This window comes from Exophiala viscosa (assembly GCF_022695815.1).
Source record: "Exophiala viscosa unplaced genomic scaffold EDD37scaffold_4, whole genome shotgun sequence".
NCBI lineage: Eukaryota > Fungi > Ascomycota > Eurotiomycetes > Chaetothyriales > Herpotrichiellaceae > Exophiala > Exophiala viscosa.
Window position 1 is genome coordinate 1,473,453 of NW_026944356.1, and position 20,155 is coordinate 1,493,607.

The following is a 20,155-nucleotide window of genomic DNA, read 5'->3' on the forward strand; positions in this document are numbered from 1 at the left end:
GTACTTTAGCCCTGGCCTGGTGTCCTGCTAGGTCTTTCTTCTCAGCTGGTTTCCAACCTCTTCTTGCACACCTTGTCCTTATCCATCGCCACTTCTCTTGATTCAACCATGGCGACTTCGGAAATCTCGGATGAGAAAAAGCCCGCCGACTTGGGCGAGCCTCTGAAGGTCGAAATCCTCGGCGACAACGATGACAGAGACATGGCCCGCATGGGCAAGAAGCAGGAGTTCCAGCGCAATTTCAACTGGATCAGCAGCGTTGGCTTCACCTCCTGCACAATGGGCACCTGATAGGTCTCCCGGGGCCCTTACATACTCGTTCTTCTACTGACTTCTGATTTTACGGAGTTTGTCGCTTTGAACAACTTCCAAATGCTGGTCGATGGCGGCACTGCGGGGATGTTTTGGAGTTACTGTTGGGTTATCCTGGGCCAATTTTTCATCGTCCTGAGTTTGGCAGAGATGTCGTCCATGGCTCCGACTGCCGGCGGGCAAGTATTGCACCTTCCCTCGGCTTCCCACACTGACGACAGAGCCTAGACAGTACCACTGGGTAAGCGAATTCGCCTCGAAGAAATACCAGAAGGTCTTGAGCTACACTTCGGGATGGCTCAGCTCCCTTTGCTGGCAGTCGTTCGTTGCCTCGGACTGTATGTTCGCCGCCCAACTTCTCATGGCGCTCGCCCAGATCCACGACCCGAATTTTGTCATCAAGAATTGGTATACTGCTCTGTTGAGCATTCTGATCGCTACCATTGTCACCTCGGTCAATGTCTGGGGGGCGACGAAGCTCGCGCTATTCGAAAACGTCTTCGTCGCGTTGCATGTTGCCTCGTACTTTGTTGTTATCATCACCATCTGCGTCACCTCGCCCAAGAACGACGCAAAGGAGGTTTTCACCACGTTTACCGATAATGGCGGGAATTATCCCCTGAGTACGTGGCCTGCCTTGATTACTGGAGAATTTTATCTATGTATGCTGACTAGTTCACAGTGGGTCTTGCTGTCATGGTTGGACAGGTACCGGCCATGTGGAATGTGCTGGCTTCGGATGCTGTTGCCCATTTGTGTAAGCACCACCGTTGACCATCATCAAGCCAGCCACTAACAAACAATCAAGCCGAGGAGGTGCGCAATGCTAGCGAAGTCACGCCCAAGACCATGTTTTGGGCCTACATGCTCAACATCCCTCTCGCTTTCGGCATGCTCATCGCCTTTTTGTTTTGCATGACCGACGTCGCCACCGCCACCACCGAGGCATTCCCCTTTGTGTGGATCCTGCAAAACTCGCTGAGCCCGGCGGGCGCCCAAGCCATTACGGCCATCTTGTTCATCCTGGTACTCATGATCGCCATAAGCTGCTTTGCCTCGACCTCCCGACAGCTTTTCGCCTTCGCCCGCGACGACGGCATGCCGTTCTCCACCTGGATGAAGAAGGTCAATCCGCGTCTGAAAGTTGCCGCGAATTCGTGCTTTGTCACCTGGGGCTACAGCGTGGTTATGAGCCTGGTGTATCTTGGGAGTCCGATCGCATTCAACGCCATCATCAGCCTGGCCATCGTGGCCCTCATGGCCACCTACGCCATTAGCATTGGCTGTGTCCTTTGGCGCCGCCTCACGCTCCCGGAAACCTTACCCCCAGTCTTTTGGAGCTTGCACCGCTGGGGTGTGGCGGTCAATGGGATAGGTCTCGCATATGCTGTTTTCGCCTTCTTCTGGGCCTTCTGGCCTATTTACTGGGAACCGAACGCTGAAGAGGTAAGACATTTCCACCTCGTGCTACTTGCTACCAGTGAGGGGACGTACTAACACTTGCGTTACAGATGAATTTTGCCATTGTCCTCTTTGCAGGCGTCATGTTAATTTCTGCCATCAACTACTTTGTCAGCGCACGTCGCAAGTATAAAGGTCCTGTAGCGACATGCGAAGGGCGACAAGAGGATTATTAGCATTCAACATTCATGGTTCAAGTCGACTTGCTCCGTGTTTTTCTAGTAGACCATGTCTGGAGGGAATGTCTAAGGAGGAGCAAGTCTTCGCCGCGCATTTAACTCAACGCTGCTCTGATAGTAAATAAACGGGTCTAGGATAGATACTACTCAAGGGGTGAATAAGTTCAGCATCCTGTCGCCGAATGTATTTTCCCGCTGAGCCAGCATATGCTGAACTACCTGCTGATGCTGCTGTTGGTGCTGGTGGCCTGGCCAAAGCGGTGGTTGCTATATACAAGAAGCCATGAATGCTGTGCGTCATGAGGTCCTTTCAACCCACAAGTGGCTTCACCTCAATGTTGGCGGCCATTTTGTAACGCATATCCACGCACTTGGCTGCCTGAACTTGCTCTGGAGTGTCCATGGGGATGGGGAGTTTGTAGTTCTTTGCTGTAATCGCGTCCCTCCAGCAGCCAGCCACGCAAGTGTCATAGTGAGGTTGGTCACCTTCCTTGACAAGGGGTTTGACCACGAAATCCCGTCTCGGGTGGACGAAGAACGCGGTTGAAAAGCGAGCCGGTAAGTATCCATCGGGCCCGATGGCGTCCAGTTGCTCCTGAGTCAACTGTGGTGCCATGACCCGGTGACGGGTCGAGCGAAGACTGTCATTGGAAAACCTCTGAAGAATGTCGGCCACATTGATGACACAAGTGCCTGGAATCGGGGTGGCTGCCACGAATTTGCCGTCGTGAAAACGGTCAACTTCAAGACCGCCTACCGAGTCTTGGAAAAGGAGCGTGAAAAGACCGTAATCGCAATGAGGGTTGATGCGGAAGTTGCGGCCTGACTCGAATGTCTTTCGTGCCACAGGCATGTAGTGCAGCAGTCGCAATTGACCGTCAAGTTGTCCGAGTTGCCCTCGGAACTCATCAACATCCAGTCCTAGAACCATGGCCAGTGCCGAGGCGACGTGTCCTGCCAGGTCGAGTAGTTTCTGTGCAGGTCAGCAACACAGTACTTGTTGGAAGCAGACTTTGACAAACCTTGTGGAAGCTATCGGCCCAGGTTGTCCATTCATCGAGCTCTCCTACTGCCGGGCAGAGCTTGTTGACCTTGCGGTGCTCATAGCACTCCTTGTGACTTTTGCCACCCAGAGGATCACTCGATTCGGCGCCGTCACCAGTATAGCCCTGGCTCACCGAAGGGTCGTTGAGTTTGAATTGTTCCTTCCATTGCAGAGGCTGTTCATGGAACTGCTTGCTCTACTACGGTGTTAGTCAACATCCAGCCACATAATAAGTCGGACTTACCCGTCGGAACATTTCCTCAATTTCAGCCTGCGAGACTCCAAAGTCTTTCAGGTAAACCCAGCCAAAGTTATGGAAGGCATCATAAAGTCGGGCTGCCACCTCTTCCTTGCCCTCTGAAGTGCCATCCAGGAAAGGTTGGAATGATACAATGGGAAAGGGGAACTCGGTCCCCGTCTGGGGCAATGAGTCGTCAACGTCGATGGAACCCATGACTATTCAGTTCTCTAGATCTTCTCACCTGTACAGCCGGTTGAGATATCAGGCCAACATGCTTTGCGACATGTCTTTGGCGTTATATGTCTCCAGACCAACCCGGACATTCGACGGAGAATGTCCGGAGTGCCGTAGAGGGGTAGACTCCCGCAAAGCGATGTGAAACTGACAATCGGGAGTTTCGCGATTTGTCTATCGGTGATCGACCATGTCCGCATTCTGCAGATAAGCAGAATCGCGCTTTGACCGACGGGTGCTTGATCTACCCTTGACGTGGGGACTAGCGTCCTTGTGGAGGGCTAGCACACAGATAAGGATATCAATTTCGAGGATCGCTACTTGACCGACAAAAGAACTGCCCGACATGTTCCTGCTAATATCGAAAGGGCTTGCGCAAAGCGGTCCTTGAGCACGATCCACCGCTATCTCTATACCAAGTCCAGACGCAGTCGTATCTTCGCCATGCTGCGCTGAGCGCCGTTCTCTGCCAACCACCATACCTTAGAAGGCGGCAAGATGGTGGCTGGACCGCTTGAACGATCTGGTCAAAGAGCTATATAGACAAGACGGGCTCCACGCTACATTTCGTCGGCCAGCCGACTGCTTTCCACATTTGCTCTGTGCAATCCCACTATTCAATTTTCATTAGCTCACTGGACTGCACGCACCATAGCAGCGATGGGCCTTTTCCCCAAACTCGAGGTCGAAAGACCGGACGTCGATCCCGAGCATTCCTCGTTAGTCAACAAGGACTTGCTTCCAGTCCCAAGAGAGAATCGCACTTGGACCAAATGGACTTGTAAGTCGCCGCGCATTCCCAAACTGAAGACCAAATTTTAATCCTTGATCCATCAGATTCTCTGTTCTGGTTTGGTGAATGCTTCAGCGTCACTTCTTGGACTGTCGCCTCCACAGGTGTCACCGCTGGTCTAGTATGTTTACCAACGAGTACAAAAGACATGAATATTAGTCTCTAACAGGCCGAAGGCATGGTGGGAAGCATGGATCTGTGTTATCCTGGGTCACTTTATCGCAGCTGTACCCACGGTCATGACGGGCCGTGGTGGTGCCGTCTACCATGTTCCCTTCCCTGTCCTCGCTCGATCCAGCTTCGGTGTCATTGGTGCCTACTGGCCAATTTTCAACCGTGAAGCCATGACCATCGTCTGGACTGGTGTGCAAATGGTCCAAACGTAAGCGTCCTTGCTCTGATCTATGACTACACTCTGACAGTATTTCCCAGTGGCAATTGTTTCTACACCATGATTCTAGCGTGGACCGAAGGCATCTCCAAAGTGCACGATCCATTTAGCAAAGAAGTCAGCATGACTGGCGGCCGATCGATTGGGTTTTCGATTGCCTGGTTAATCTGTCTGGGTTGCACTTTCATCCCCGTCCACAAATTCCGCAAGGTCATCTACTTCAAATCGGTCATCATATCTATTTGCCTGCTCGCCTTTTTTGGCTGGTCCATCCACCGTGCTGGTGGTGTTGGAAAGATCGTCCACCAAGGCGCCAAAATCCCCAAGGGCAAGTCTCATGGTTGGGTGAGTGTCTTCAATTCCAGACTTTGTGCCCTGTACTGATACAATCTCTCCAGGTCTTCATTCAACAACTCTTCATCCAAGCATCCAACGTTGTAACATTCGCTGCCAACAACGCCGATTTGAGTCGATACTCTCGTCGACCAAATGATGCCCTTTGGACTCAGTTGATCGGTTTCACGTGCTCCTACGGAATGATCGCCTTCTTCGGCATTCTCATCACTAGTTCTTCTGGCATCACCCTCTCTACAGGCAAGGTATGTGTTGTGGTATCGCTAAAGCATTTGGACCAAATACTAATTTTCCACAGCCCAATTGGGATCCTCTGGGCATCCTCGCCAGCTATCTCACCGAAGACTACTCTTCTGCCAACCGTGCCGGTGTCTTTTTCATTTCCGCCGGTTTCGCATTTGCCCAGGTTGTTACCATCATCCTGGCCAACCTCATCCAGTCCGGCAATGATGCCGCCGCACTCGTCCCCAGATATATCTCGGTCCGTCGCGGTATGATCATTGCCTTGGTCCTGGGCTTCGCCATCACCCCATGGAATCTGACCAAGACGTCCTTCTCCTTTACCACATATCTCTCAGCCTACGCCATCTTCCTTTCCTCGATTGTCGGAGTCCTGATCGGCGATTACTTCCTGGTTCGCAAGGGTTATCTTGATCTGCGTTCGCTATTCACCACCGATAAGAATGGCCTCTACTACTACAACTTCGGCTTCAATTGGCGCGGCTATGCAGCCTACATCATTGGCATGATTCCTGCTTTCCCAGGCTTTTTGGCCGTTTGTGGAGTCAAGGGCGTGTCTGTGGCACTTGTACTATTTCTCCTTCCCCATCGGAGTCATTTTCGGTGCTGTAGCATACTGGGGGCTCTCGATGCTCTCACCTCCACCGGGTGGCCTTGCCACATCGTGGAAGGAAGTTGAGCCTCAGGGGACAGGTATCAATGGTGACGAGGGGACAGACTACATCGACGGAGTCACACCTTATGCTAGCAAGGTAGAGGGAGATATCTATGCCAAATCGGCCGGCGCTGAGGAGAAGCAGCTGTGAAAGGGCCCTTGCTGTTGAAGTTTCGACGACTGCGGGCGAGGAATGTCCAAGTGTGTGACGTATCAATAGACTTGTTGAGCGCGTGTTCCTTTAGCAGGATTTGGCTGTTGGTGGTTCCTAGCGGGTATGAATGATCTGACTGTTTTTATACTCGAGAGAATGAATGAACGAAACGGATTTGTTGTCAATGAGAAATTTTCTATGGCGTCGAGGCACGACTAATAGGCCTAGCCGCGCAAACTCTGTTATTGTGAATAACCACCTTCGGTGCAAAGTTTGAGAGATGTGCCCCCTTTCAGACACAAAGAAACGACAAAGACACCATCATCCTCGGTGTGGTCGATATGCGTCAAGGTATTCCCCATAGCAGCCATGTCTATCGCAATGCAGCGCCGTCTCCTCGAAGTTCAAGTAGCCATCTCTGTTGATATCATGCATCGCGAACTTGGCAAGCACGTTCTGCCCGTGTTCCGATCCAATTTCCAGATCCGAGACGCCGAAAAATCCCAAATACTGCTCCTTCGAGACCACCCACGTGCCGTTGATTTGTAGGCCACCACTCAAGTCCTCGAAAACTCGGACTTCATCAGCCCACGCATCGTGATCTTCGGGTGATGATGGGTACAGGTCGACTGATGGGAACAGGTAACTAAGGCTACTCTTGGGACCGAAAGTTGCTGGGCCGGTGGGTAGAGGAGCCGCGGTGGTTCTTATCAGAAAGTCTGTCACAGCGGCATCACCAGCAGAGCGCTTGCCGTCTCCTGTTGGCGATGTCACCGTTGTTGCTGTTGTTGTTGGTGGCGGACCCGTGGTCGTGATGTGTCTGTCACGGCAGGTCCATGACGCTTGACCTTTGACTGGATCCGATGGCGCGGTGACAATGGTTTGATACTCGGTGCCGTTGTACTCGACTGTATCTTCGAATATCGAAACTAGCCCAGAAGTCAGCCAAGAACCCTCTACTGAAGGAGGGAGCGTTTTGAGGCGACCTACCGCCAGGACACCTGCAGCAGAAGGCGTTGCATCTTCCGTAGCCACAGCAGGGAGTGCCTAGCGTACCGTCGCCGCACTCTAGTGTTTTAGTTAGGTGGTTGCAGCATTTGGCATCCACTGATGGCAGGGTGAAGGAGAAGCATACGAATGCAACATTCAAGAAGGTGAGAGAACGCATCCTGGCGGGCGATGATAAGTGACTCGATTCAAGTGAAGCGCTTCTGTCGTAGACGGTGGAGAGACAGTAGAATAGACAGGCTGAAAAAAAACTTGGGAAGAGCTCCTTATATACCCACACATGAATGTGAAGAGATCGTTGTTGGATTCCTTGTCTTCACGGCAAGTTGGCGCCATGGGTGTATACTGTGGTAGGGAGCAGTGATTGACTGAACCATGGATGCTCGTAGCCTTGCCAAGCTGGTTCCAGATTCTGGATCGGCTTACTTTGTCAAATCCAGATAATTCTTCGTCGGAATCAGCCAGATTCAAGAAGTCGCACGACAGTAGCCTGTATCTTAATGGCAGCAACCATCACGCACAGAGCAGGCAACGTTGAAATCGAATAATAAATGCCCTCACCTGCCGGCTGTCCAGAAAATGTTCAAATCGAAGGAGCTGACAACCACGCAAAGTCGGTACGAACCATAACTAAACACATCGATGCCACAAGCTTGAGATTTCTGAGCAGAGGCCATGCCCGTAATCACGATGGGTCCAACAACGTTCGGAGACTTCTGCACAAACTCGTACAGAACCTACCGAGAAGCGGTTGGCAGCGCAGCTATGCGGATGTTAGCTCTTGCCTGGTGTGAAGCCTGTGAACAAATATCTGTCAAAGACACATGCATGAGAAGTGGAATAAGAATCTCCGTTAGTTGAGAGGGTTCCCGGAAGGGAGCCAACCATGTAGTACAGGAGTGCTCCTGTGTGATTTTACGGAGGACTTGTCATTGCTCAAGGGCCGTAGGGGCCCGTTAGACTATATACCTATCCGGAGGTCGTACATCGTGTACGACATCCTCCTGAGTCAGTTGACGGTCTTCAACCGTCTTTATATCCCTTAGCATCTTGATGCGCTGAATAATCACACCTGGATGCAGTGGAGTTCACGTGATTAGCAATACAGGAGGGATGGAAATCCCTAAGCCATGGTTGTTTTTCTTCACTCCATCTACAGCCTCCTCATCGTCCGACAAACTTGAGCTCCAGCATTCTCAATGGAGGGTAGCAAATCGCAGTCCATGCAAGGGCCACAGGCAAGCCGAGCTGTAACGCATATCAATAAGGTTGACAGCAAACGTGAAGGACAAGACTTACATCAGCACCATATTCTCCCACCATTCTCGCTATCGGACCATAGTAGTAGGTCTGGCCCATACAGACGATGGCCCCAGCCCAGCCAATCAGAAAACTCGTGAAAGCAGCAATACCAAGAGGTAGCTTGCTACTATCCGAATAGTCTTGCCATCGGAATCCTGTTTTGCGACGGAAGATGAATTCATCTTCCACAACCATAGCTATCCAGATGACGACCCAGTAGCCAATCAAACCCAGAAAGTTGAGGAAGATGGAAAGTAAGTGGTTTCGGCCCGCAATGGCGCAGACGGTATAGATAACGGCTGCCACGGTGGTCCATATAGGTCGAGGCACCTTGGCAAGAGGGGTGAAGAGCTGTTGGAAATTCAGGGCCTACATAGCATCAAATCAGTACATGTCTGATGTTAGTGGGGAAGGACGCCAAACTCACCGCTGCATAAGTCCCTGGAATGTTGTTGGCGGCCACACAAAGAGCAAGGACGACGGCGCAGACTTTGCCAAAGTTTCCGAGCGGAGCATAACCTGCCACGACCAATGCACCAACGCCGGAGCCTTCGAATGCGGTTGCCCAGTCTGCATTGGCCGCAAGCCCGGATCCCAGGCCAATACCAAGGAACTCGATCAACAATTTTCCCAAGGTCATACCTGCCGTGGTCATGAAGCACATGCCAACACGAGAAGTGTTCTCTGGATAGTAGACGAAGAAGTCAGCCGCAGCAGGAACCCACCCTAGAGGACCAGATGCCGTAAGGAAGAAGTAGCTCAGTCGATTGCCGGCAAGAGTCGCTCCTGATCCGCTTGAAGGTGTGGAGGTATCGAAATCAGGACCAGCAACGCCGATCAAGATGAACAGGACCAGTACAGTTGGTACCGCAACCCATCTAGGCAATGATTAACTCCCAGACATCCTCAACACAAGTGCGTGATTCACCTTTCGAAGGTATGGAACCATCTAATGCCAAAGGTCGCCACGAGCCACTGTGCTTCGTCAGCAAACATGATAGCTTGGTACAAGAGCAGGGTATGAGGCTTACCGTAATCAAAGCAGAAACAACGATCCCGACAATAGGAGACATGCCATGCCCGTTGACGGCAGAAAGCAACAGTCCAGCAATTAGACAGTCAACCAGACCATACCCAATCTCGATGACCCAGTTCAGGATGACGCAGATCTTGGACGGCCACCATCCCATGCTGTATCTCTGTTCTGGAGTCAGTGAGAGTTTCCTATGGAACCCCAAAGACACCACCTACTGCCACGACGAGAGTTCGGTTGCCAGACCACGGTCCAAAGCTCGCAATGTATCCAGAGCAGGCTGATCCAAATATAGTTCCGAAGGTACAGAGCAACATGCTGTCGACAAGTCCTAGACCGTAGGCCACCGGGCCGAGCACGCCTAGAGTCATTTGATTGGCAGTGCAGCTGTCCGGACGTCAGCTCTTGGATGAAGACCGAGGATACCGGGGTAGACTTACTTGATACTGAACCACATTACACCAATCCCAAAATAGTCTCCCAACGCCAGCTTGCGCTCACGCAGCTCAGGAGGCACTCGCTCAATACCACGGGCCTCGATGCCGACGAGCGCATCCAGACGATTAGCATAGCGCTGCAGACGGTTCGTCGCACGAACGGCAGTGACATGGGTCTCTTCGAATGTCCCTTGCTCAGCGGGCGATGGACTCAAGGTCCCACTTGTAGGCTCAGGGGCCTTCTCGGACTGCATGGTAGCAAATGCAATGCACGAAAAGGGTCGGCCGACTGAGGGCCATCATTTCGGGACAAGGACACTGGATTCATATAAGACCAAAGTACCTGTCCTTATCCTCCGCACATGGCCTTGTGGTTCCTACCAAGTTTGGGCTGGCCATCATGTAAGCCCTGCGGAGCTAGGCGCATGGACCTTTGCTGCGATCGTCCCGGGCCAGTTCAATGCTTGGTACTTTCGTAACTGATACAATTCCGAAGCCCCCTCGATATTGTCGGACTCTCGTTATCTTATCAGGTCCCCACAGCCTACCATCGAGCTGACTTCTATTGGCCTGAGCTTTGCTTCTTATCAGGTCCGACAGTTCGACCCTGGGGAAGGAGATCCTCGCACTTGTGCGTTCTGCCCACTCCTGAAGCCTGGATCTCAGTCTCAAGGGTCCTGGAGGTGGGCTGGGCTTCACATCGGCGCCACCGAGCCGCGTCAACACCTCCATGAAGTGCACCCAAAGTTCGTCAACTTCCTTCCCACACAACGACAGTGTCTTCGAGTCACAAACGCGATCACATTCACCAGCATGTCGACCATCATGGCCAAGGGGGCCTTCGAAATCCCATTGGTTGATTTCAGCCGATATCTTCACGGTTCCGAACATGACCAAAAGGCATGCGTCGAAGAAATCATGAAGGGTTTCACGACTTCGGGATTCGTATACTTGCAAAACAGCGGTCTTGATCCGGCAACTGCGTTCCAATGGGCGGAGGAGTATTTCGCTTTATCTCCCGACGAGAAGCGAAAATATCCCAACGTCGATCCAAAAGCGAACAGAGGGTGCGTGGTCAACAGTGAAACGTCACCACAGTAGAGTACTCTAGAATAACGAAACTGACATCGGTGCTCGAACAGGTATTCCGGAATGGGCGTCGAGAAAGTGACTAACGCAGACCTCACCAACGAGGAAGATATCGAAGAACTTCGCAAGATTTTCCCTGATATCAAGGAGTCCTTGGAACTCGGGTCGGAGACATCATACGGTTACCCAGAGAAGGGCTCCACGAATCACTTACCCGAGGATACCCTGCCCGGTATCAGCGATGGAATCATGACCTTCTTCACACAATGCGACAAGCTGCAGAAGCAGCTCATGTCCGCTATCGCCACCGGACTGGGGCTCGACAAGACCTACTTTCTACCACATATCTCAGCGGGGGACCATTGCTTGAGATTGCTCCACTACCCGTCCGTACCGAAGAGTGTCTTGACTGCAGAGGGAGCTGTCCGTGCAGGAGCACATACCGACTACGGCACTGTAACACTTCTTTTCCAAGATGGAAGCGGTGGATTGCAGGCACGCACTCCCAGCGGCGAGTACGTGGATGTGCCGCCTATTCCAGGAGCCATTGTCATCAACGCTGGCGATCTGCTTCAGATCTGGACCAACGACGTGATCAAGTCGACATTTCACAGAGTGGTCTCACCGCCAAACGCCAAAACTACGGAAGATGGGGACTTTTCAGCTCGATATTCCATTGCTGTATGTCCTCTTTGCTGGAAAACCCCTCGTAATCTGCTAACACTTTCTCAGTTCTTCTCCCATCCTGATCATGACAAATTGGTGTCAGCGATCGAGGCTTGCGTTACTGAGTCGAGACCAAAGAAGTATGAACCTGTCATGCCAATTGACTGGATGGTCAAACGTCTTCAGGCAACATATTGAAGCTAGACACAAATCCAATGGCGGGCGAGAGCAGGGCCTTTAGACAACTACATTCTCTGGAGGCGGGTTTCCTCGAAGCCACCCAACAACATTCCTTTTCGCATCTTTTGTCAGATTCCCCATGGTGACTTCACTATACCACGCAGCATGTGGCGTGACGACAAGGGGCAGCTTCTCGCCATCAACGGTTGTCTCCTCCTCCGCCAAGGCCTTGACCAAGACCGAGTTCTCTGTCCATGCTGGTTCGACCAGAAAGACATCGGTCGCGGCACCAGCTATTTGTCGCTCTCGTAGTGCAACCAGCAGATCACTCTCATTGACTATGCCACCACGACTGACGTTGACAAGCACGGCACGGGAGCTCATCATGGCAAACTCGCTCGCCGAGATCATGTTCATGGTGCTCGGGAGTCGTGGTATGGCAACGAAGATGACGGTGCAACTTTGGAGGATTTGCGTGAATGAACATCGAGTCATAGCATTGGATCCGTTGCTTGTTGGTGCCGTTCCCTGTGTTTCCGTAGTTGTACTCGATTTGCGGTCTGCAATCAGGACGGTCATGCCCAGCCCGGTACAAAGCTTTGCAATGTGTTTGCCTGCATGACGATGCAAGATCTGTTAGTCGTCGCGTGCTCCAGGGAGGGATGTAGTAACGCCTAAAATGTTCACATCAGGACTTACCAACACCACCGTACCCCACGATACCAACAGTCTCCTCCTTCAATCCTAGAGGTAGAGCATCATTTTTGCCTCGCAGTGAAGTTACTAGCGTTTTTTTCTTTGGCCATTGGTCGTGCACTGTCTGTATATGCGTCTGTACAATCGCCCTTCTCGCCGCAAAAAACAGGGCGATCGCGTGCTCGGCCACTGTCTCCGTGTTCGCCCTGGGACTATTGAGCACTCGAATCCCACGTTTCCGACAATATTCCAAGTCGACGTGATCTGTTCCGGCTGCGCTGATTGAAATGGCACGCAGATTTGGTGTTACCTCTGGGGCCAATGTGGCTGCCGTCATGGGCATGGTGCAAATGATGGCAATCTCCGCATCGCGAAGTCGCTCTTTGAGTACCTCCAAATCATCTCGCACAGTCTGATCGTAGATTGCGGTGTCGATGTCGAACTCTCCTTTGAAAGTGTCAAAGTCGGGAATCGGACCGAAACGTGCTTCCAGAGCGACGATTTTTATGCGTGATGCCCCAGTCGACGGATTCGACGGATTCGACGGGTTCGACGTCGTGGATGGTGTTTCCATTGCCATTGATTTTATGACCGATGACCGACGTATCTCAGCGACCCTGCATCTGGCCAACCCGAGCAACTTTCCCTGTCTTTAGTCATTGAGAAGGCTAGAGTGTACTATCAGCAGGACAAATCGTCGGAGAAAGTGCGACGCCGGAGAAGGGCGCGTCCACCTCTGATAACAGTGGTGGAGTTTGTGAAACAGTGACAGGATGACTAAGGAAGGCTATCTCAACAGATAACATGCTTGTCTTGATGGTTTGACCTTTTCCCCTGTGGCTTTGGGAAAGTGTGGAATTGTTGAGCGATGCAAGCTGCAGTCGTATCATGGCCGGTGTGCTAGAAGCATCAATATTATTGAAATATCAAAAGGGTCCAGTGCGTGAGCCTAATGCGATTATCATATCGGCAGAAGCCCGACCCTGCCGGATAATGGTTGAGTGACTCTGCTAATCTAGATCACGGCTCCGTGAAATGTCCTGGCAATGAAGCGTTGTCCAAGCTTGATGACCAAAGAAGTCGTATTTTTGGCCTGAATGGACTCGGAGTGAATCTTTCAAGACATGGCTACACTCGCAGCGGCCTCCGAGTCCAACAAGGCACATATTACGGCCCAAGATGTGCTCGACATAGTCCAGAGCCTCAACGTCTCACTACCCGAGAGCGAAGTGTCTGAGTGGCACGAGATTATCGCCTCAGTCCAAGAATCCATCGACGTGGTTGAAGCTTTGCCGGACTACGTGCCAATTGTTGACACGGATCGATACCCACGACAAAATGTCCACCGACCAGTTCGAGACGAGAACCCAGGGAATGCCTGGGCATGGAAGGTGAGGATTGAAGGCGACAAGGACGACTCAGGCATTTTGTCTGGTGTCACCTTTGCCCTGAAGGACAACATTGCAGTGAAGGACGTGCCCATGCTCGTGGGGACTGATGTCTTCACCGATTACATTCCTGACACGGACGCTAACGTGGTGGGACGAATATTGGAAGCTGGCGGCACGATTGAGGGAAAAGCCGTCTGCGAAAATTTGTCGCTATGCGCATCATCCTTCTCCGCAGCCACAGGACCTGTGGACAATCCATACGCAAAGGGCTACACGACTGGTGGCTCGTCGAGTGGATGCGGCCATCTGGTGGGTGCTGGCATAGTCGACGCTGGCATAGGGGGCGATCAAGGAGGATCGATCCGGTTTCCGGCCAGCTATTGCGGTATTGTGGGCATGAAACCGACCTGGGGCCTCGTACCATGGACTGGGATCATGACGCACGATCCAGTCCACGACACAGCCGGGCCCATGACTCAGACAGTGGCTTTGAACGCCAACGTGCTTCAGGCCATCGCGGGCAGAGACGATATCGATGATCGTCAATATGCCGCACCACTGCCCGCGAACCTGCCAAATTATTCAGCCTCTCTCAACAAAGGTGTTTCCGGACTCAAAATCGGTATGCTCCAGGAAGGCTTTGCCTTTGGAGTCATAGATCCTGGAGTGAAGCAGAAGGTGCTGGATGCCGCAGAGCGGTTCAAGAGCTTGGGCGCAGAAGTTATACCCGTCAGTGTCCCCCTCCATAGCCAGGCTGGACATATTGTCAATTGCGCATTGCGACCGGCGGCCTCGCAACAAGGTTATTTGGGTAAGGCGTGCGGTCGAAGAGCTCTGTACATGACAGGGCTGGCCGAGAAGATGAATCCATTGACCCAGGACAAATTCGACAAAATGTTTTCGACGTCCAAATTCTCCCTACTTTCCGGTCTCCATGTTTGGTCTAAGCACCCCACGCTCTATGGCAAGGCCATGAATCTATATCGCCGGCTACGCGACGAATACGACGCGGCATTGAGGCAGGTGGATGTGCTCATAACTCCCACAACTCCATATGTGGCAGACCGCCATGCGGTTCCTGATGCTGGACCGGCAGAGCAGATGGCCAAGAGTCGTGGGGTGGCGGTCAATACGGTCTGTTTCAATGCGAGCGGCCATCCCGCCATGAGCTTACCAGTTGGCTTCTTGTCCGCCGAAGACGACAGCAGCATCAAGCTGCCTGTGGGCATGCAGATTGTTGGAGGCATGTTTCAGGAAGAAATGATATATCGAATTGGAGCAGCTTGGGAGAGGGCGTTCGATTGGAAAAGGTTATAGGGAGTATAATGTAGACTCCACTTGTGAGATCTAACGTCAAATTGCATGAAGGCCGTCGAGACGCAGGATTTCCATAGCCGTGTTCGCCCGAACAAAAGGGGCAATCGATCGTGTAGGAGGTGGTCTGCTTGCTACTGTAGGGCCGCGTCTTCGCCGATAAGAGCCAAGCCTGCATAGGGGCTATTCAACCGGGATACTTTAGGTGCATTCGCTTTCTCGCCGACGATGTCTGTTCATTCGTCACACCCGAGGGACGAACTCCAGGCATTCACCAGTCTTTCCTCTCATTTCCTATTCCGATCAATTTCGTGAGGTGTGGCGTGTGGATTTCGTAGGTATGTCAGTCCACATGCATAGTCCCGCAGGGCGAAGTGACCATCGCTGGCTCGCCACCACTGTTGATAAATATGAGCGCACCGATCGCGCCTGTGGGACGATCTATGCAAGAATATATGATAAAGAAGTCGTCCCAGGTGTCCGTCCATTGCTGTAGGCTTTCTACGACCTTCTTGTCCCGTAATCGTCATAAAATGGATTCCCATAACTCCAAAATCGGCAGCCAGCCTTCGGGAGCGCAAGGTTCGAACCATCTAGGGTCGGATGCAGCACAGCGGCAGGATGGGCTGAGCGCAGCAATTGCCCAAGGATCGAAAACGACATATTCCACCATGAGCACGAAGACTGAACACGACACACAAGTCGGCACAATCGTCAACACCGAAGGAACAGCCAGGGAGACTGGGGCAGACCTCAAAAGCCATGTTTCCGGTGACATCCCCGTACTGGGAGCACACTCTACCTCTGACAGATGTGACAACAAGGCCCAGAAGAGACTGCCACGATCTTCAGTTCGTCTCTTTTTCATTTTGGTCGGCATGTTCTTGTCACAATTTCTCTCGGCACTCGATCAGACCATAGTCACCGGTGCTCTCCCACACATCACCGCCGAACTCGATTCATCCGGCAGTGGCTATACCTGGGTTGGATCCGCATTCGCCCTGGCGCAGACTGTTGTGCTGCCCATCTACACGCAAGCAGGAACTTTCTTCGGCCGTAAATGGACGTTGCTGTGTGCCATCTCCATCTTCCTCTTTGGAAGTATCTTGTGCGGTTGCGCAGACAGCATGACGGTCTTGGTCGCTGGCAGAGTCGTGCAAGGTGTTGGTGCTGGTGGGATTCTGACCCTAGTCTATATCCTCATTGGGGACTTGGTGAGCACAAAGTAAGTGCCGACGCTCCTTCCGCCTACCTCCAGGGCGTTTAACTGACATTAAACTTGTTCAGGGATCGAGGCAAATATCAGGGCTTGATTGGTGCAACTTGGGCCGTGGCCAGCGCTGTTGGTCCGGTGTTAGGAGGCATATTCGCAGACAAGGTCTCGTGGCGATGGTGTTTTTTCATCAATGTCCCTGCCTCGGTGCTGGCCTTCTTGGTCATCATGATGTTTCTTCACATGAGTCACCCGCCGGTGGAGCTTTACAAGGTCATCCGAAACGTGGATTACCTCGGCATCACCATCATAGCGGCTGCAACGACTGTCATCCTCTTGACCTTACAGTGGGCACAACAAGGCGCCTTATGGTCCTCATCCCGGCAGATTGTCTTCCTGGCGCTGGGTGGGCTGGGGTTTGTCATCCTCCCATTCATTGAAGCAACAGCGCCTGTGCCTGTCGTTCCGCTGAGCCTCTTTTCACATCGAACCAGGATTGGGTCATACCTGGCTTCATTTCTGCACGCCGTCGCCTACTCTGGCATCGCATATTACACACCCTTGTATTTACAGGCTGTCAGATGTCAGACTGCCTCCGAGTCTGGTGTAAGCATGCTTCCATTGGTGATATCCTTCACCATCGTCAGTACTGCCAGTGGTTATTTGATATCATGGACCAGAAAGTGAGTGATCCTGGCTTCAAATCAGACGCCACTCTGGACCCGAACGCCGTCAAATAGCTAACCACTCTTCTCTCGCCGCAGATATCAAGGTTTGATATGGACTGGATTCGCACTTTCAGCTGTCGGATCTGGGCTGACAATCATGCTCAACCAGGTGAGAGTCTTGCGTGAGAAACGAGAAACTTGACTGACGCAGACTTCTTCCACGTAGACCTCCAGCAACATCGCCCAGATCGCATTCTTGATTCTGACTGGACTTGGTCTGGGGCCAAATTTCAACTCGATGTTGATTCCGATACATGCATCGTTTGGTGACGAGACGGAAAGTGCCCCAGAAGCCATAGCATCGTCCACCGCAGCTTACGCCTTCCTGCGTTCCATGGGCATCAGCATTTCGAGCATGGTGCTCTTCAACGGTTTAGCCAACATCGATATTAACGGCGTCCCCATGTCGCAGGCAGTGGGAATTGTTCGCGACCTCCCAGAGCCACAAAGGTCTCTGGCCGTGAGCTTATTTTCAGAAGCTATGCGAGATGTCCATATACAGATCACAGTCGTGCTGGCGGTAGCCTTCCTTGCAAGTTTGGTAGTGGGCAAGCATGAGTTGCAGAGTAAGGTGCAGTCAAACCACAGACTGATAGAGGACGAGGCTTGAGCGTAGCAGAAGGCTCAAACAGATAGCCTTTCGTGCTTGGAAGGTCATGGTTGCAATGATCAGTTTCCAATGGGTTTGTAGAAGCACAGATTGATCTGCTAAATGAACGAACTCTCACATCCGATACAACCATGGGTCCAATTCACTTCCTACATCGTTCGCGCCCGAGTAAACGTCGGGCCCGCCAGGTGTTCCAAATCCAGCAATGGGCTGATCCAGCCAATAATCAAGGTCGTCATTCATGAGGACATCCTGAAACTGAAACGATGCATCCATGAGCTCTGTGAGCGGCGGTGCTGGATTGATGCCTAGCGCCTCTGTGGTGTCCGTGGGATCCTGGAGTGCTGGCTTTTGCTCAAAGTTTTGCTCCCCGACAGTAATAGGAACTAGTTGGACAAAGAGGCGAATAGTCCCATCGCATAACTGGCAATAAATGTCGAGAATTCTTTTGCCGTATCGCCAGTGCTCTACCATGGCTGAGAGCACCATGCGTGTCCTTTGTAGATCCTCGTTGATCTCTTTCCAGTCTGCAGTGATTCTTATCTCAGGATCTTTCCAGATGCAAAAGGCATGCGTGACAGCAGCGAGGAAGAGCCAGTGGAATGCCATTCAGGTACAGTCGATCGCATTACGCGAGTGCATTTGGGCGTAGAGTTTCAAAACTTTGGATGCTGACGCGAAAGATCGTTTGGAAGCTCCTTCGAAGGAAGAAGTTGCACTAATCAAGGATGGCCGATTGATGAACATGGTCAGGTTGTAATATGCATGGTTGATCCACTCTTGCATCTGAGGCGAGGCTTGCGACATGGGGGCATCGATCAGCCACTGACCTACTCGCTGCTGGATATCTGTAGGCCAGTCAGGTGCCATGGGTCTGATTTTCTGATACAGCACATCAGCGGCCTCACTTTGTAGCCTTCGAATCTGGAAACAATGACTGGCAATTGCGGCATTTGCAGCTGGGTAGGAGTCCTGGGTGCCATCTATGTTAAGTTCGGGGAAAGGTGTTTGTATGTCGACATCTTGCAATGCCGTTGGCCTACCGAGGGTGTTGCCAACGGCGCGATCGATGCTGTACAGAGTCCAAAACAGGTTCCGTCGGACGTTTGCGTCTTTGGCACTATATGTCGAGTCCGTTGCGGCATTGTCCTCGTGTAGACGCAGAAAGGTTGCAAGACGTAGCGCAGCACCCAACAAATGCCATGTGACAGGCTTTTGAGGATTTAGGAATGAGTACAGGAGGACGAGAAGGATAGTTTGTAGAGTCTCGATTGTTCGGTATGGCAAAATTGTCGGCAGTAAATGAAGGGCTTTTTCGTACTGGATCTCGGCAAGATTGGATGCCATCGCGTTCCCCTCGATCGCACCTAGATAAAACGTGGAAATGGCGGAGATCGTGTGGACAACGATGGCTGAATCGACATGCTCGTTAGACACATCGGAGAAGAAGAGAGAAAGATGGTGGTCGAATTCGTCGCGGGTGATAATTCTGTAGTACCATTGCGTGATTGAGAAATAGTCGAACAGCCTCGACACTGTTTCACGATCGAGATTAGACTGCGCCGGACTGGGAGACAGGATTTTGATCAGTTGTTTTGCGTCAATGTTGGTGGTATTTTTGACTTGGGAGGATTCTGGGAGCTATCGAGGATTTTGTGTGTCTTTGCAAAGGTGATGGCATATTCAATGAAGGAGATGCCGCTGGATGTGCCGAGATAGCGTCTGTTCGGCGCCTGAGGAGCTTTTGGCCTTTGTTCGGAGATGATTGCTGGTACCGAGAGGTCATTGGACTGCTGGTTAGTGGTCTGGTTCCTCACAGCCTGGCGTAGGCTATGGGCATGGTCCTCCAAGCGTTGAACATATCTGCCTCCTCCTCCATCAGCCCTCAAGGTAGAATCGCAGGTTCGTGTCCGCGGACAGTCTTACGCTCTAGGCACTTTCCTTCCAGTGTCAGGATCCTCAACATAGCATTCGTTTCCGGACCGCTTTGGTAGGTCAGCACAAAACACGCATCCTTCGATCTCTGCGTAGGCCGCGGTCTTACCATGCAAGGCTTGCAGCCGATTATGTCGGAATCGCATTTCTGTTTCCGATGTCGACACCTTTGGCATACGGGTATCATTGGAGGCCGTGGCAGACCTTCAACCACGTCCATGTTGTCGGTGGTTGTCCACCGTGGATCGACCCTGTCCAGAGGTGGGTAAGATGTGCTCCCTTCGTCCTGCAAAGATGGGCAGAGGCGGAACCCCACATTGCATACTCGGAGATGTAGGTGTTATTGAGGGTCAGTGTCAAGCAAAGAGAGTTTCAAATGGAGTGAGAAGAGGGTGCCAAATGGAATGCGCGACGACGACTGGTGACTTCATTGGTGCCGAACGTGAGAACCTCCAGTGCGGGAAAGTCCATTTCACTTTTTGTTATGAGCCGAT

The 20,155-nt window shown here is 52.0% G+C and overlaps 10 protein-coding genes across 10 annotated transcripts; 5 read left to right on the top strand and 5 right to left on the bottom strand.

Moving 5' to 3' along the window:
• Positions 1–11: 11 nt before the first annotated feature.
• Positions 12–2,106, top strand: EDD37DRAFT_686494 (amino acid transporter). Its single transcript, XM_062819914.1, has 6 exons — positions 12–290; positions 345–491; positions 541–935; positions 995–1,069; positions 1,121–1,758; positions 1,824–2,106. Exons 1-6 carry the CDS (start codon positions 109–111, stop codon positions 1,947–1,949), a joined length of 1,563 nt encoding a protein of 520 aa, XP_062671072.1. The 5' UTR covers positions 12–108; the 3' UTR covers positions 1,950–2,106.
• Positions 2,107–3,586, bottom strand: EDD37DRAFT_629043 (uncharacterized protein). Its single transcript, XM_062816481.1, has 3 exons — positions 3,242–3,586; positions 2,975–3,193; positions 2,107–2,925 (listed from the first exon to the last, which is right to left on the bottom strand). The coding sequence occupies exons 1-3, from the start codon at positions 3,449–3,451 to the stop codon at positions 2,263–2,265; spliced, it is 1,092 nt and encodes a 363-aa protein (XP_062671073.1). The 5' UTR covers positions 3,452–3,586; the 3' UTR covers positions 2,107–2,262.
• Positions 3,587–3,730: 144 nt separating this feature from the next.
• On the top strand, positions 3,731–6,056 carry EDD37DRAFT_680344 (permease for cytosine/purines, uracil, thiamine, allantoin-domain-containing protein; the record flags this gene model as incomplete). The annotated part of the gene is given in 7 exon segments (XM_062819716.1): positions 3,731–4,253; positions 4,310–4,386; positions 4,442–4,647; positions 4,698–5,001; positions 5,055–5,255; positions 5,309–5,843; positions 5,863–6,056. The coding sequence occupies 7 exon segments, from the start codon at positions 4,133–4,135 to the stop codon at positions 6,054–6,056; spliced, it is 1,638 nt and encodes a 545-aa protein (XP_062671074.1). The 5' UTR covers positions 3,731–4,132.
• Positions 6,057–6,380: 324 nt separating this feature from the next.
• EDD37DRAFT_680349 (uncharacterized protein) lies at positions 6,381–7,393 on the bottom strand (the record flags this gene model as incomplete). The annotated part of the gene is made up of 2 exons (XM_062819717.1): positions 7,050–7,393; positions 6,381–6,988 (listed from the first exon to the last, which is right to left on the bottom strand). Exons 1-2 carry the CDS (start codon positions 7,225–7,227, stop codon positions 6,381–6,383), a joined length of 786 nt encoding a protein of 261 aa, XP_062671075.1. The 5' UTR covers positions 7,228–7,393.
• Positions 7,394–8,231: 838 nt separating this feature from the next.
• Positions 8,232–10,093, bottom strand: EDD37DRAFT_686496 (uncharacterized protein; the record flags this gene model as incomplete). Its single annotated transcript, XM_062819915.1, has 7 exons — positions 8,232–8,315; positions 8,367–8,738; positions 8,797–9,247; positions 9,298–9,344; positions 9,401–9,568; positions 9,621–9,789; positions 9,843–10,093. 7 exons carry the CDS (start codon positions 10,091–10,093, stop codon positions 8,232–8,234), a joined length of 1,542 nt encoding a protein of 513 aa, XP_062671076.1.
• Positions 10,094–10,664: 571 nt separating this feature from the next.
• Positions 10,665–11,792, top strand: EDD37DRAFT_657511 (uncharacterized protein; the record flags this gene model as incomplete). Its single annotated transcript, XM_062818899.1, has 3 exons — positions 10,665–10,906; positions 10,982–11,609; positions 11,661–11,792. 3 exons carry the CDS (start codon positions 10,665–10,667, stop codon positions 11,790–11,792), a joined length of 1,002 nt encoding a protein of 333 aa, XP_062671077.1.
• On the bottom strand, positions 11,737–13,399 carry EDD37DRAFT_379979 (glycerate dehydrogenase). The gene is made up of 2 exons (XM_062812080.1): positions 12,474–13,399; positions 11,737–12,388 (listed from the first exon to the last, which is right to left on the bottom strand). The coding sequence occupies exons 1-2, from the start codon at positions 13,048–13,050 to the stop codon at positions 11,832–11,834; spliced, it is 1,134 nt and encodes a 377-aa protein (XP_062671078.1). The 5' UTR covers positions 13,051–13,399; the 3' UTR covers positions 11,737–11,831.
• Position 13,400: 1 nt separating this feature from the next.
• On the top strand, positions 13,401–15,382 carry EDD37DRAFT_379954 (amidase signature domain-containing protein). The gene has a single exon (XM_062812079.1). It carries the CDS (start codon positions 13,595–13,597, stop codon positions 15,176–15,178), a length of 1,584 nt encoding a protein of 527 aa, XP_062671079.1. The 5' UTR covers positions 13,401–13,594; the 3' UTR covers positions 15,179–15,382.
• A 326-nt stretch (positions 15,383–15,708) lies between these two features.
• EDD37DRAFT_665270 (major facilitator superfamily domain-containing protein) lies at positions 15,709–17,726 on the top strand (the record flags this gene model as incomplete). The annotated part of the gene is made up of 4 exons (XM_062819243.1): positions 15,709–16,400; positions 16,463–17,071; positions 17,153–17,225; positions 17,283–17,726. 4 exons carry the CDS (start codon positions 15,709–15,711, stop codon positions 17,724–17,726), a joined length of 1,818 nt encoding a protein of 605 aa, XP_062671080.1.
• A 114-nt stretch (positions 17,727–17,840) lies between these two features.
• Positions 17,841–20,093, bottom strand: EDD37DRAFT_665271 (fungal-specific transcription factor domain-containing protein; the record flags this gene model as incomplete). Its single annotated transcript, XM_062819244.1, has 5 exons — positions 19,771–20,093; positions 19,653–19,711; positions 19,350–19,589; positions 18,344–19,293; positions 17,841–18,277 (listed from the first exon to the last, which is right to left on the bottom strand). The coding sequence occupies exons 1-5, from the start codon at positions 19,879–19,881 to the stop codon at positions 17,841–17,843; spliced, it is 1,797 nt and encodes a 598-aa protein (XP_062671081.1). The 5' UTR covers positions 19,882–20,093.
• Positions 20,094–20,155: the final 62 nt, after the last annotated feature.

Bases quoted from the DNA above. Each gene is read 5' to 3' on its own strand.
- EDD37DRAFT_686494 (XM_062819914.1), top strand. From the start codon at position 109: ATGGCGACTTCGGAAATCTCGGATGAGAAAAAGCCCGCCGACTTGGGC. The intron at 291-344 runs ATAGGTCTCCCG...TTCTGATTTTAC, and splicing joins TCCTGCACAATGGGCACCTG to GGAGTTTGTCGCTTTGAACA. The intron at 492-540 runs GCAAGTATTGCA...GACAGAGCCTAG, and splicing joins ATGGCTCCGACTGCCGGCGG to ACAGTACCACTGGGTAAGCG.
- EDD37DRAFT_629043 (XM_062816481.1), bottom strand. From the start codon at position 3,451: ATGGGTTCCATCGACGTTGACGACTCATTGCCCCAGACGGGGACCGAG. The intron at 3,194-3,241 runs GTAAGTCCGACT...ACACCGTAGTAG, and splicing joins TTGAGGAAATGTTCCGACGG to AGCAAGCAGTTCCATGAACA. The intron at 2,926-2,974 runs GTTTGTCAAAGT...TGACCTGCACAG, and splicing joins GGGCCGATAGCTTCCACAAG to AAACTACTCGACCTGGCAGG.
- EDD37DRAFT_379979 (XM_062812080.1), bottom strand. From the start codon at position 13,050: ATGGCAATGGAAACACCATCCACGACGTCGAACCCGTCGAATCCGTCG. The intron at 12,389-12,473 runs GTAAGTCCTGAT...ATCGTCATGCAG, and splicing joins CGTGGGGTACGGTGGTGTTG to GCAAACACATTGCAAAGCTT.
- EDD37DRAFT_379954 (XM_062812079.1), top strand. From the start codon at position 13,595: ATGGCTACACTCGCAGCGGCCTCCGAGTCCAACAAGGCACATATTACG.